The sequence below is a fragment of the Spea bombifrons genome, chromosome 1 (assembly GCF_027358695.1).
Source record: "Spea bombifrons isolate aSpeBom1 chromosome 1, aSpeBom1.2.pri, whole genome shotgun sequence".
Taxonomy (NCBI): Eukaryota; Metazoa; Chordata; class Amphibia; order Anura; family Pelobatidae; genus Spea; species Spea bombifrons.
The window spans coordinates 84,902,558-84,918,215 of NC_071087.1; the positions used below are offsets into that span (position 1 = coordinate 84,902,558).

The 15,658-nt window shown below is 37.0% G+C and overlaps 1 protein-coding gene across 2 annotated transcripts in view; it reads right to left on the minus strand.

The window, feature by feature from the left end:
* PALM2AKAP2 (PALM2 and AKAP2 fusion) overlaps nt 1-15,658 on the minus strand; it is a 120,601-nt gene that overhangs the window by 59,972 nt on the left and 44,971 nt on the right. The window contains exons 4-7 of one of the 2 annotated variants that reach the window (XM_053465774.1): nt 14,732-14,846; nt 14,011-14,032; nt 12,806-12,904; nt 10,262-10,957 (exon numbers count right to left, since the gene is read on the minus strand). In XM_053465774.1, the coding sequence (XP_053321749.1) occupies nt 10,262-10,957; nt 12,806-12,904; nt 14,011-14,032; nt 14,732-14,846 (932 nt within the window). The remainder of the gene's footprint in view (nt 1-10,261; nt 10,958-12,805; nt 12,905-14,010; nt 14,033-14,731; nt 14,847-15,658) is intronic. The other variant, XM_053465775.1, reaches the window with a different exon arrangement.

Here is a 15,658-nt window from a genome sequence, read left to right on the forward strand (position 1 = left end):
GTGTATATGTGTGTGTGGATTGGTGTATATGTGTGTGGATTGGTATATGTGTGTGGATTAGTGTATATGTGTGTGGATTTGTGTATACGTGTGGATTGGTGTATATGTGTGTGGATTGGTATATGTGTGGATTGGTAGGTGTGTTGATTGGTAAGTGTGTGAGAGTGATGGGTGTTATGCTGTACCATTTCCAATGTCTTTTTCATGATCTAATTATGCTCTAAAAGTACATCATAACTCCCATCACTCTCAATTTTTTCCCAATATAAGACATACCCCGAAAGTAAGACATAGTGGGGCTTTTAGGGATAAAAAGAAAGTAAGACACTGTCTTACTTTCGGGGAAACACGGTATGTCTGGCTGAGCCTTATGGGAATTCAATTGAATGTGTTGGTTATTTTTAATAAGCATGGCTGCGTTGACAAAAATAAAGCGTGTTTTAAGTAGCGATGTAAGCGCAACATTTTAAAGTGCAATTGCTTGTATTGGTGAGTTCCGCGAGATTTTTTTAAGAAGAGAGAGAGAGAAACAGAAAGAGAGAGAAATAGATTTCTACATTGTCTATCACTATAATGTGATTATATTGCACATTGTGTCATGTGTGACTCAACCAGGTGCAGTTTTCTGATCTCCAAAAGGCCTCCAGGTTGTCAGAACTAGCTTGTCAAATAGCAGAGGATCATGGGGTCTAAATGTACCCACTATCAGCCAGTTAAGGTGCATTATTATTCTCCCTCTTTTCCCTTTTGTTCTTATCTGCTATCCTTTTGCCCTTCTCTATCCTCACCTTCTTCCCTTCTCTCTCCTTTCCTTTCTCTCCATTAAACCAGAAAACCATTGAAACCCCTGATGCCACTCTTAACCTGATGCATTCCTTTACTTGTGACCCGTGCTTCAGACTCCCTGGTGTCTAGTGGGGCATCACACAGTCCTCCGCTGCTGGCCAGTACACTTCCGCTGGGGCTTCTATGGTGGAGCACCGGAGGGTCATGTGATGCCGGTGCTCCGTCCTAGAAGCCCCAGAGGGAGTGGAGGCAGCAGCAGGGGAATCTGGATCTTAGTCTTGTAGTTATACCTCTATTTGAGATCTGATTAGAAGACAACCTTGAATATAAGACAAAGGATATTTTCCAGAGCATCTGAAAAAAACCTAGTCTTATAATTGAGCAAATATGGTAGTTTGAGTTTATCACAACCTGTGGACAGTGTAAAATAAAGCAAGAGTTGTTGGTGCCACATAATAATAACTAATGCAGCTTTTTAATTATTTTATAATGTTATACTGGCTTCATAGAGCAGAATAAAAAATACATATAGTTGTATGATGTTATGTATCCCCCCCTGACCAAGCAACCAGGGACACCGATTCAAGTAATGATGTGATATTCTGCCAAGGGGTTTGGTGCCAGTGATGTCACTTACCTTACCTAGGTCCATATATGATACATAATATTGTATACCCCTCAACATCTCAGGTGTCCGAATCAGGATACCTTTGTTGGCGGCATGGTTAAAGGCTAGCATCGCTGTGGCTAGGGATGGGATCAGGCACAAAACCTACCACCTACCTTAACTATCCGAGAACTTCACTGTGTATTTAGGGAGAACTCTGGGCTCAGACATCATACTGCCGCGGTCCTCTTCAATACATTGCAAGATGGCCACATGCTGGCTGTGATTGAGGTCTGTGCTGCAAAACCACAGGCCACAAACCATTCAACAGCTCAATGGGTGGTAAGGGGAGATCATCTAATCTTTATAACTATCTCATGACCCCCCGTCTGAAAACGTGGCAGAGTGGAGGCCAGTGAAAAGCTGGATTGGCATGCATAAAATGGGACACTTGATAATGTATAACCAGGTATGATGCATAATCCATAAGTGAAGCAGAACATCTACTTAGCAGCATAAGCTAGTGTGTGCAGGACAGGCAGAAGATTGGTGGGTTAGTGCAGGTTTGTTGTGATTAGACAAACAATTGTCCATTACAGGCTGGCCTGAAAGATCAAGAAGTAAGAAAAGCAGAAAAGGAGACACAGAGCAGTGAAAAGAGAGTTTATTTCCTATAGTAATGCTATACAGAGGAGACAGGGAAGCCACAGTTACAGCATCGTGTGCTGCTGGCAGTGTCATTCTTGGTTTTGTCTTACACGTCAAATGAACAAAAAATATATTTTATTTTACAAATGGTATTAGGTATTCCAGCAGATTTAGCATCTAAAACAATGTATCTTCACTTTACTAGTGTACATGTAATCACACAGCAGTTTAATCGTACACTTCTCACCCATAATCTACATTCACAACAAGCAATTATACACACAACATTTTCTTTGGCCTCTTATCAGTGGTCTTTGTTTCAGATTCAATGGATTATCAAACCAAAAATTTAAGCTAAAATGTTGTACCTGTTATAATGTAGCATTATAAATAGTCATTATATGTGCCTTCCGCCCAATTTGAATCTGTGCTGGTATTGTCTTCATTAACGGTATGGTTTTTACCAATATTAGGGGAATTACCCAATGCTTTGTGTATCACGTGATGCACAGGTAGGTCATTTTTTGGGCCTAGTTCTTATAACTGAACTTTTCCCAATTTGTGTAGCTGTGTAAACACCATTGGTCTGGACAACTCTGGTCCTCAAGTCAAGTACCAAAGCAGATCTGAAAGATATGGCTGTACTTTGACGTTTTTCAGCATGCAAGACCAAGCAATCCAGAAATCCTGAGTCAAGTCAAGTATGTTAGATATGGTTTAGACCTGATCTGTTTGAGGTGTTCAGAGAGAATAACCTCCTTTATAATTAAATGATATAAACATGGACTACCATTAACATATCTGATTTAAATATTAGGTTCTTTTGTTAAAATATTTGAAAACAGCTCTACAATATTTATTTATATTAACTTGTGGTAGGAGATATTTCAGTAAAATGTGCTACCCTCATAATCCTTTTATTAACTGCCCTGGTAATGCCAGTTGAATGGCATACATCCAAAGTCATGGTGCTAAGGATTGGTTTAATGTAAACAGAAGATGTATAATTTCCTCATGGCCCATTATATTTGATATTAATAATGGAGCATGTTTGCCTCTGCAGTGAGTAGGGGGCAAATGCATTATAATTAAAGCTTAAAAAGACTATTCAGGTCTTTTGACCATTTCATTGTGTATGGCCTTTGCCAGTTTCATTCTACATGTTTGTGATCCTAAGTGCAAAAGGCTTCATCAGATAGCAGCATGAAAGCAAAGCATAGTTGCATAGAAGATTACTTGTATTCTCACATACGACTTTGCTTAGAAAGTAACAAGGCAATCACTCCAATGCAGAATATGGAGTAGTTTATATTCATGCATTGTATTCAAGGTTAGAGAACTGCAAAGGCACACGCAAAATAAGGGTCCATAAGCGATTCATTATCCAGAGTCAACTTGATCTGGCACTTGTTGCATTAAAAAGGATGTGACGTGACTAAAAGGACAATGGGCAGCTCACATTAATCAAACAAGGTACAACTTTAAGAAGCAGAATAGTGATGGACAACAATGTATCACCAGAGGTTCTGCAGCAGACAAAATCCTGCATGACAGGGTTATTATTTATTACTCTCCCATGTATAAAAAAAAACAACTACAGATTATCTCCCAATTTGTGCTGTAGTTGTTGGAAATCTACAATTGCTACATTGGCAATTATATTCAGATTCAAGAAGGCATGGTATGGCAATGCAGTTAACGGCAATCTGTGATAATATTAAACAGTACTATTTTAAGGGAGGCACTATAACTAGTGCTCGAAGAGGCTTAAGGCAATGTGGATGTGTCTGTTATTTAAAAGCAGTGGTATGAATGGTATTGCCCAAGAATTATATGCAAACCACATTCAGTGCCAGGCAATCAACAATATATCAAGCACTTGTGGTACTGTATAAGTTAAACCATGGCCACCATTTCATCTGCGTTCAGTGAACACGGGGGTGACTATTCCTGCAATGAGAAAACTTAGTTATGTGGCTCACAATTATATTTTCAACATTACATAACTTTTTTCTATCAGCATCTATATCTACTAAGGGACCATTCAGCTGCATAATTGTAAGGGCTGGATGGCTGGAGTATCACTTATGTGACTTTAAAGACGAATTGTTGTATTCTAGGTTACCTGCAGCTGTAATTCCTATTTCTTAAGTACGAATACAACAATTCCCACAGGTATTTTCTGTTGTGATCAGATATACCGTATTTGCTCGATTATAAGATGAGGTTTTTTTCAGAGCAAATGCTCTGAAAAATACCCCTCATCTTATATTCAAGGTCGTCTTCTAATCAGACCTCAAACAGAGGTCTGGCTACAAGACTAAGCTCCAGTTCCCACGCAGCGCTGCAGGGAACCTGGCTCCTCCTCTCTGGCAGCCTCTGCGTGGTACACAAAGGAATGTATCTATTGAAGGAAAAGCTCGTAGGAGAATTGAACATTTGCCTGCATGAAGATCTGCATTGACTGTATATAGATAATATGGTTTAGCAACTTACAGGAGAAGTTCTTCGGGATTGGCCCTTTATCGTGCTGAGTAATATTAGGGGTTTACAATGTTAACTCTCCTGAAAACCCCTTCTTGAGTAAATATAAGCCCTAGTGTGTCATTTCCAAAATTAATAGCTCTTAAAGTATGTTATGTACATTGTCTAACACTTTAATACTACTCTCACTTGTTTTAAGATGAAGAGTGCTTGTCTTGTATGTTAAAACCAAACCTTATAGTAGATCCATCTTGTAATTTACGTTGTTAAGGACAGGTGATCGATTTCATCCAGTTTAGCAGAATGACATAGTAACACAGAAGGAAATCGCCATAACTGAAAACGCATTAACCTTACTAAAAAAACATTAATGAAGCAATTCCTAAAAGTAGCCATACTAGTACGTGCCAAACAATGTGGGGGTGCATTGTTTACTACACCGCTTCTTATGCACAAGTGACATCGTGACAGTCAATAGCAAAGAACATTTGTAACAAATTAGCGCTGGCGTTCACTTTTATGTATTTCCTGATATTTTTATCTGTGCGGTCAGAGTTCCTCCTATCATGATAACTGGATTAGCGTACTCTTCCTATACTAATATACTGCTGTTTGCACCTAATTACTCATTGTCTCACTGAATTCCATTTGATAAAAGAGGCTTCAAAGAGAATGTTGTGTTTGTACAAGTTTTGAAAAAGGGAAAAAAGATTAACTTGTGAAAGATACCAGGAAAAGGCCGCTAAGGCAGTTTGTAAAACAGCACATCATTTGTATTTTTTCACTTACTTCAACAGTATCATAAAATGTGGAATGGAGGACATACGCAAACATGTACCATATATTATTCACATATATTAATAGGATATTATAGATATATATTTGAACAAAAAAAAAAATCTCATTGTTTTCCACTAACATTTGTAAATGTAATTGTTCTGAAAATTTCTGAAAAGTGTAGCGCAAAATCAATTATCACACACATACCATGCAATTTTAGGTAGACGCCTCAGTAAATATAACAAAATATAAAAAAAAAGTATTAAAAATTGTGAATAGTATAAAAAAGAGTTTTTTGAATCAGTATTGTAAAGTGTATTGTAACTAATGATAAGTAAACCTGGGAAATGCCGGGCACAAACAAATGAAATAAGAGATAAACAAGATCATAATAATGCTCACATTTAATGTTGAGTTTTGTTAATTAGAACAATGCCCCTTGTATGCAAGTTATACGTTGGAGAATCATGGGTGCAGCATGGTCAAAATGGGAGTGGGTAGAGCTGCCATTAACCCATACTGTTTTTTTCATTCTTAAAACGGGATCACGTTTGTAAAAACAGTATTTTACAAATCTGGGGAGCTTTAAAGTGATTGGATCTACTATTACTTTTTTGACATACTACTATGTCACCCGTCTTACCTCTTTGTCAATCTAAAATAGCCGTTAATGCAGCTAGAATACTACATGCTGCAGAGTATGTGGTTATTTGGTTGCTAAACCTTTATTTGGCAATGGACAACAATATAGTAAGTATACATGGGAGCTTCTCAGGGTAAGATACCTTGAGCTATCCCTACACAGAGGGAGCAGCTTTATGCATGGCCAGGACTAACCTGGACAGCTTTTAGTGAGTAGGATGGAAGTGAATGGGGGGTGACCAACCACTGCTCTACTCTCTAGAGAAAGAAGAAAGTGAACTGGAGACGTTTGTCTTGAGACCTTAGGTCTAGACCTGGGAGCTACCAGGTACCTACTCCTAGGTAAGCAGAAGCTACTCACTAGACATGGTAAGTCATAGAATAGGCAAACTTAGAAAGGATTGCATGAGTTGCATCTGAATGGTAACATGGCCAAGCATGACAATAAACACATTAATGCTTATTACAAAAAAATTTATTTTAATGGTAATACTTAATGAACAGTGGTAGCATTGTACAGCAACTGGAATAATTATTAAAGCTATCATTGTTAGGGTGTTGTTATGAACATCCTTTACTTTTATAATTATTCTATTTTAAAGGGAAATTGTGACAATTAATTGGAACATAACAACAGGTTGTTTGTATCCCTTTAGAAATGTGAAGGATGTTTTAGTGTTTAGGGCATGCATAACCCAAGATGGAGGGTCAGACAAGCCATGCGCATCGAATCATTTGACTGTGCCCGCTGCCAAGTTACATCCAATATCTCTTTAATTGGACAACGTTTTAAGCACCCACATAAATATATGTATAAATATAAATATAAAATGTGTTGTTTAAAAAAACCAAAAAAAACAAATATTGTTGTGCTCCTTCTGATTACCTGTGGTTCCATTAAACGTATTTTAGAGTTCATATAGAAACTGTGTCTTGTAATGTCTCAGTGAGTCATATTTTAACAAAAGGGCATATAATAAATATACCATGTGTAATTTGTGCAAAGGACTTTGTTGGAATGACATTTTTCATATTCTTATGAAAATAATGTGCAGACCTGTGAATCTACAACAAAAGTCTTTCTGTTTGCCCACATTGCTGTTGGAGAAATGTATGGGTGGAACCCCAAGTTGTTGAACACATGGTATTGCTGATTATAAGAGTAGTTCTCTATGTGCTTGTGCTTTAAAGTGTCCATGTTATGCACTATGGGTACATTTGATGTATTATGCCAGACAGTTTGCTATCACTTTTCTAGTTCAAATAGAATGGGTAGGTAGTAGAACGGGAAACCTTTACCCGTGTAAGAATGGTCTATCACAGAAAGAGATGTATTGAAGATATTTATAAGCATTTCAAATTTTGTCTTTCCAATGAGTTAAATGAATACTCCATGATTACTTGTCAAGTTCGCCACCTATAGTCAAGCATTGTTACCCAGAAACCCAGGTTTGTTTCCAAGACCTTTTTTCTAATGTTTGTTTTTTTGAGATTGCAATCCAGGTTAACATCGTTTAGAGTGGGCTGAATTAATTTACTTTTTATGATTTTACATATTGTGTAACAATCCCAAGTTGCACCACGAGATACACTTTCCACTGGGAAAATTAATGGCATGTGTTCATGAGTTATGAATTATGTAACCAAATTCCCTGAAACTACAGATTTTACCTGATAATTTATATAAAAATTACATACAGTGAAAAAAGGGGAAAGGGATAAAAGGATATAACTCTTTAAACTATAGAAATATTAGGGATTATGAATATTTTTATACCTTGTGTTATTTCTTTGGTGAAAAAAGTAAAAAAAAGGAATTTCTCAATTGGTTAGGATGTCTGTATCATGTGGCTATTTTTAAATGTTTGCTATGTGTATAACACAGGACTACTGCTTCACGGGTGTTTGATAAAAGAATCTTTTAGAAGAATAACAGCAAAAGAATATCAGGAAAAAAGAATTTGGGGCTTATTTGTACATATTTTCATTAATGTGTACAAAATGGGGTATAAATAGTGCTGCAAGGGTCTACAAAGCAAATAACAATCTCTGAAACTGCAGCATAACCTAATATAAATACTATTATTGCACTTTGCCAACACTATCAAAATATAAGAACATTTATTTGTTAGGTATAGAGTTAAGTAGCTAAGATTTAAGTAGTTCGGGAGAGAATCTGGCAATTTATTTAAATCATAGCCAAGTTTAGCCCTCAGTAATTTCAATGTGGCTTGGGTGTTCACCTTATGTTTAAGAATTTGGGCGGTAAATTTTCTACGTATCCTTGTGGCTCGAATCTCGATGCAGGGACATCTAGACACAAAGAACCACTCATAGAGTTACTGAGCAGTGCACAGGGCCGGTGGGTCAGGGGTATAATTGCCCATTGATATGCGCAGTACCCCAAACAATCATGATCTTAAGTGTCTTATTTGCTAGGGTGGTAAATCCAGCCCTGCAAACCCTCTCTATAGACTTAAATATGCTCTTGGGGAGCTGTTGGGTTCATAGAACAGAAGACATTTGTGCGTTGTGTCTTTCTGCATGGAACTCACAATAAGAAAAGGCCTTGTTGGCACATGTGGATAGCTCATGACTTATGCTTTTTCGGGGGGTACCGAAAAGACAGCCGTAACTAGGTCTCTTGGAGAATTATGTACATAGGTCAGAATTCCTGAATATAATTATTGGCTTCTGGAAGAGGGTGCAGGAGCATCGCTGCCACGTGGCTCAAGTGTACCCCTCAATTTCCGGTGCATTGGGCAGCTGCCTTTCTTGCTTGATTGAATTTACGGCCTTGTTTTATGATGCATTATGCTGTTTTGCATTTGTTCAAACAAATAGGATCATTTTGAAAAAAACATTATCCCCTTCATGACAATGCATTGTTTTTAATGGGTTTAAGGACAACCTATTGTCCTTAAGGGGTTAGTGGCCGGGAATGTGGTAATTTTTACTTAAAACTACCCGTTGCATTTAAGGAAAAGTTGGTTTCACATTTTTTTTTTGTAAGAACCATGCAGGTCCTCCCAACACTGAACCACTCATCAAAAAATTGAGGTGGCTTCATTGTACAATGCAAACCATGCACACATTTACCATTGTAGACTAAAAATATAAATAGTGTTCCAAAGATTTTCAGGGAAAATAAACACAAAAAATGTGAAAATTTGAAAAGACCATGAAAAAATATAGATTTACTTAACTAAACCTACTATTTCATCCCCGCAGTAAAAATAAATAATAATTTAGGGTGAAACTGAAATGATGATGTAGAAATGTAATACAGTACGAAAATGGCACTAAAAAGATCCAGAGAACTCTTCATTTTCTATAGAAGTGTACAGTCAAATCATGAATACACAGGTAGGCTAAAACATAGTAAAGATTTAAAATGATGTCCCGCAGTGGGAGTGCAGGAAAAACATCAAATTAATTTTGTGGATCGTTCAATAGAGTCAATTGATGTTCTTGATCTTGGGGACTTTTGCCCAAGTTAAGTTCACATGAATGAAAAAGTAAATGAGGTTCTCTGGACAACACTGTAAACTGGAATATTTAAGGCAAACACATTGTATTCACTCAGTCCTTACCAGGAACCTCAACCTTCCAAAAATAAGAATAAATGCCAAGAATCTTTTTAATCATGTCTATTTAACTTTCCTAAGAAAACTAAACCTTACTCCAGTCTATATTTTTGGCAGAAATGCAACCATTATAAATAAGTGCCCTGCAGACCTTACAGTTACCGATTATACTAATTAAAACATCATTTAAATGGCCTTTAATATTTATTATGAACATTCAAAATGAATTATCTAGGTGAGGAATTCTCACATTTCATGTGAAATTCTTAATGGAAATGTCATGGCATCATCTAGAAACAGTTTCAATGTACCTACACAATATCTAACTGAAAATCAGCGCTTAAAATAAATATAATAAATTATAGATATCATTATATATTTAAGTGGTGTAGAGTAAAGAAATGGCATGCTGGTGTATCTTCATAAATAATTGTTAGAATGACCACCCAGCATTTATACCATTCAAACTCTTTAATATGATCCTAATACATTTCCATGTAAACAATCTTAGCTAAGGAAATATGGAGTAAATATAACATCTAGTATAAAAAAATGTAACCAACTTCAAGGCAATACAGATATTAATTTTAGCTTCCAGTTCACAGTATTGTACAGTTTGCACCACGGCAAGTGATAACAAATTGGCAGTGTGTGCGCTGCTTTGATTAAAAGGAGAAACAAAATCACATGACAATACAGCAGTTACAGCGAGCTTTCTTTTCTGTACCTGTTATTGGTTCTGTGACAAGACTCTCTTCTTTACCCTCTGGAGAAGAGGGCTCTGTGGTCTCTGTGAGTAGTTTCCCAGAGACCAGTTCTGCTGCGTTCCCATCCACGGTAGACACATCAGTCACTGTCTTCTCTCTTAAGGACTTCTCATCATCTTCATCAATGAGAACAAGCTCAGCTTTGATGGTGTCATCGTAGCCCAACACTTTCTTAGTCTCTTCTTCGTCGTCGATATTCTGATATCCCATGAATATCATGGTTACTGGTTGGTCTAATGTGGCATCCCTCATTTCATTTCCACTACTTGCTTTCTCATTCACAGGGTTTGAAGAAAGTGCTTTGTTTGGTTTGTGTACCAACTCTAGCTTTGCTTCCTTGAAGGTCATTTGTTCTTTCCCATGGATGGGGTTCCCTTCAAATATTACAGTTCTTTCTGGTAAAGTTTCTTGCCCTCCTACATTTGATTGTGCAGTTTTCTGTATAAGATTATCTACATCCCTTGAACTTAACTTATGGATGCCATTTTCTACCACAGTACCCGCATGATGGACCTCATAAACTACTTTGTTACCATCATCATAGACTTTTACTCCTCTTTGATGGACCCCCTCTGGGTCAATTGATGTTGTAGAGAGAATCTTGGTCTCTCCTGTCTTTCTGTCTTTCTCCACATTAATTTCCATCGCGTACAATGCTTAAATGGAAACAAGAGAGGAAGTGTATGTTACAACACATAAAGCAAGTGAATGGTTAATTGGCAAACGAACACAATAAAACATGCACTGGTCTAACAAGACAATTACAAAAAAGCATCATGTGTTAGAGTTTGCACAACTGGACCAAGGATTTGTTATAAGTGAACCGAGGAATATTATAAGTGAACCAACTTCAGACAGACATTGGCTGGTGTTGACACAAATCAAATAACAAACCTGGATGGTAAGCAGTGTGGTATTGCCACGTGATATGTAGTAAGGTGAACTATGTGATTTCATGTGACATGCATATCTGTAGGTCTAGTACAAGAACGTGAACAACGAAAAGACACACCTATGAACTTTACCTCATTATATCCCTCTTATACCAAAAAATATAGAGTACTTCAAAGTACAACCCACAACTTTCTATAAACCTTTTATAAAGAACTAGTAAGAAACAGACCCTTCTCTTTTTCTGAGCTGAAAATTCTATTTCATATGGATAATATTGTAACTTTAGATTGATATTAGAAGTTTCCCCTGTGCTTAATGTTCCGTATTTTTTATTCCAAATGGCTAACATGAGTTTAGCTGGATGAGACGAGTGTAGTCACAGGAGATGGTAAGTATAGTCATGTGTGCGGTAATACACAATACATAAATATTTCAACTTATATATATATAAAAAAAATGCAAATATAATCCATTTTAAAAAATTCAGATAACAATGTGATCCAATACTATTATGAGGTAGCAATGTTTTTTTGTTCATGTAAGCTTTTCATTCCATGGGTTTTCACAGAGGCACTATCATGCCTACTCCATGAAATGTCCAATAAAAAGTACCTTTTGTGAAACTGGCAATGGTCCATATTGTGATGGTCATCAGAACTGTTTTGTGGAATTGTACACTGTAATTTTAAGTGCTTACTTTGATTCCATAAATTGTCAATTGTCAATTGTGTGAGGAGTAGGCAATCGGTAACACTTTCTGGAGGAATAAAGCCTCCGGTTCTCAAGTAACATAGCACAAGGTGGAGAGCAGCTGATGGGCTGCCCATTGAAGTCAGTATTACCATCTATTAAGTACACTTAAATTAATTAATAATCAATTCCCAACCCCTATCCATTCATCTATCAGCCATGCACCCATCCTTGCTGAGTACTTCAGGCACCGTGTGCATACCGATTTCAGTTTGTAGTGAAGACATATTAATACGCTTAGCTTCATACTTGCTTTACAGTATGGCAAATTGTAGTAAAACTCTAGTGGATGGTTTGAACGAGCTGAAAATATTTTCAGCGTGAGATGCATGAAATGTTGACCTGATAATCAAAAAGGGCTAAGGTAATATGCATCTAACATTTAATATTGAAGCAGCAATTTTCCATTCTGCCTCTTAAAATGGACACCCAGTATGTGTATCTGTATGCGCAATAGTCCTGACAAAACCCATTTTACATTACACCGTAAGTACCTTGTTTGTCCAAAAAATACAAATCCTTGAGTTTCTTCTATCAGGTTTGTGGCACTCTCAAAGAGTTTAACCAGGTAATTCTACAATACTATACAATAAAATTAAATGTGATTTAAATTACTATACAAGTAGCAGAACATGTCAAAACGGAGTTTCAGCAATTAGAGCACAACATATTAAATTTAAAGCAGAAATCAAAACAGTTTGACGTGACCTAAAAAAAGCGCAGAGATATTTCCTGTGAAAAGTACTGTTATATATATTTACAATTCTAGCAAGCAATAAATGCTCTCAATATGAAACTTTGAATTATGCTATTAAATATCATATTATTGTTTGATTGTGTCCTGTATGCGTTATACTTACTAGCTACCCTTGTTCTGTCACTCACAGGAGGCGTCTCGGGTTGATGGGAGTAGATGTTTGTGAGGTCTGGGATCTGTGAGTAGATGTAGTTCACCGCATCTGGTTGAGAGGAAAGCAAGCAGAGTTAGGTTATGGGGATTGTACAGGCCACCAGTGCTTAGGCAGCACAGAGCTAACTTACCACCCAGCACAATGGGCAGCAGAGCTTTCAACTGAATCACTGGATCAAAGTAAACAAAGTGCAGATTCGCAGCTTTGTGATTGGAGTTCAATAGACTAGCTGAGGTAGGAGGGAACAGGTCCAGATCACTCAAGCTACATAATAGAGCTATCTTTTTGGGGGAAATTCTGGATTTTATGAAGAGTATGACCTCAAACCAATCTAAAATATTGTTGGCTAATTAGTATTAAGAAAATACTTACATGATGTGGATATTATAAAACTGCATATTTCTAAACTTTTGTGATTCACAGAAATGTCAATTACAGAAATATAAACGATATAATTTAAGTTATAGTAAGCACATTCATTTCGGAAAAACAAGGGAAAATAAAATGATGCTTTATTTTCTACTAAATTATGGATGGGATGAGATAGAATATACTATAGAAGTATATTTCACTCACTATTTAAAAATTAAAGCAAACTATTACTTAATTAATCCTTTATGATAAGAATTAACGGTTCAAATAATATCCTTTTGTATAAAATCATGTTTTTAGGCGGCTGCATGTTAGCCATATGAACTTGTCCTTGCAAGGGTTGCCACCCATCCTGGTTTAACCAGGGCTGCCCAGGAATGAAGAGTTAAGTAATAAGTTCCAAACGTATCTTTTTAAGTCCTGGAAACCGTTGTGCCGGCGAGGAGGTCGGCGCTTCAGCAGGGTCACACAACTAGTGTCTATTATTGTCTATCTAGTAATCTTTTCATGGCTGTGTCTGGGTGTGTTAGTGTGAGTTGCTGTGTGCCTGTGTGTTTGTATGTCAGGCCATGTGTGTTAGTGTGAGTGTTTGTCAGTATGAGTGTCTGTGTGAATTTCTTTATGGTCAATTACTTTGTGTGCTTGAATTTATTCCTGAAATTATAATTAATCATGGTAGACCTAGTAAAGCCTGGGGTGTAAGGTTTTAGGACTCAAATTTAAAAATTAAGTGGATCATAGATAATGACTGTTGTGGGCCAATAAATATATCTGAAACTTACCCTTTTCCTGATTTGACAAACTCTGTGGAAAGAAAAAAAATATAATTTTCAAAACCATTCACCCTTGGTAAATAAATGTGTGTTTAAGTGCAAGAATGTAAGTATAAATGCCAACTGTGCTTTTGATACCTTTCACTTATATCTCATCCTTGGTGTTTCACCAAGCACAATGGTTTAATGGAAAACACTTTCCACCCCTGCATACTGTATTGAGAAGTCCTCTTTTCATTTATGTATTTTGCTGACCCATAGAAGTAGCTGGCTATGTTCCACTCCTGTATGAGCAATATGCCATGGCCATACCTGGGGACATCCAGGCTGCAGCTACTGTACCCGGAGCCCTCACTCTTTGGAATGCGGGTGAGCGGGTCCAGTGATATCAGTGGACACAGCAGTTGCCGTCAATGGGCACTGCTTTACCCTCATCGCCAGATAAAACTGGGAGAGTTCTCAGGTATGGTTATGACCTTGCCATTCACTCATATACATCAAATCACTCTCTTCTGCTATATTGGCTGCAAATATCTATATACACAGGAGGACCCAGGAGGACCCTGGGATTTTGTTTTACATGTCTAAATTGACTGCAAACAGTGGAATAGCTTCTGGGTATGTTGGGTCTTCTTAATGAAGTTGTCTAGAACATTAAAATCTAGAATAGTATATGAATGTACAATGTTGCGACAACTTAACTTTGCCCGATATCTGTGTAATACCTCACCTTTTGCAAGTCTTCAAATGATATTTCAGTCTCCTTTAGTTTTTCTCTGAGGATTTGTTCTTTGGCAGAAATCAGTGACTCTTCACTCTCCAATTGTTCAATATCCTGTTCAAGTCTAAAAAAAAAGAATTGAAAGTTGTAAGATCATAAAGAATGTTTACATGGTTTGTAGTATTGCTGTTTTTTTAACATAGCGAAGCCCAGTAGTACCTACTCCAGACCACTCTAAACTCCTGGTGCTGTAGTGAGATGGAAGTGGAGATTTATACCGCTCCCATCACTTTTCATTGGACACTAAGAGAACCCTCATGGTAGAGAAATTAAACAGACTGGTGAATTCATATATTCACAAAACCCAAGTATATAATTACTTGCAATATAAATATACATTGAAAAAGTATTGCAGTTACATTGTTAACTATTGTTGACGTATCCAGTAGAGAGCTGTGATTCTTTCTGTACTAATATACTTAATATGACTTAATTTCCTGTTTAAGTAATGCACATGCATCTGAGAGGGGTGCACTAGTCACTGACTTTCACTGATAACTGGGTGAATGCTTTTTCCTGCAGGATGTAATTGATGATGTCATTAAATACGACTTTGCCCTAATCTATCTTGGGAGTAACAGGGTGTATTAATTAAAAAGGAAACACAAAATACTTAATGGAAATTATTATGTAGGGAAAGGCCATCCTATCAAAGCAGGAAACACAAATAGTTTGCCTCAACTTCAGTCCAGAAGAAGAATGATGTAAAGCAGGTTCATATCGTTCCTAAGTACCACACTTATTACAAACAAAATAACCAGCATGGAGCAAAAGGTCTGCCATACTGCTACGCTGCTGTTCCTGGAATCCTGGTAGCTGAAGCCATTCACAGGTATGCTAAGACTGTATCTTATTTGGTTTCTGTTGCCGATTCCT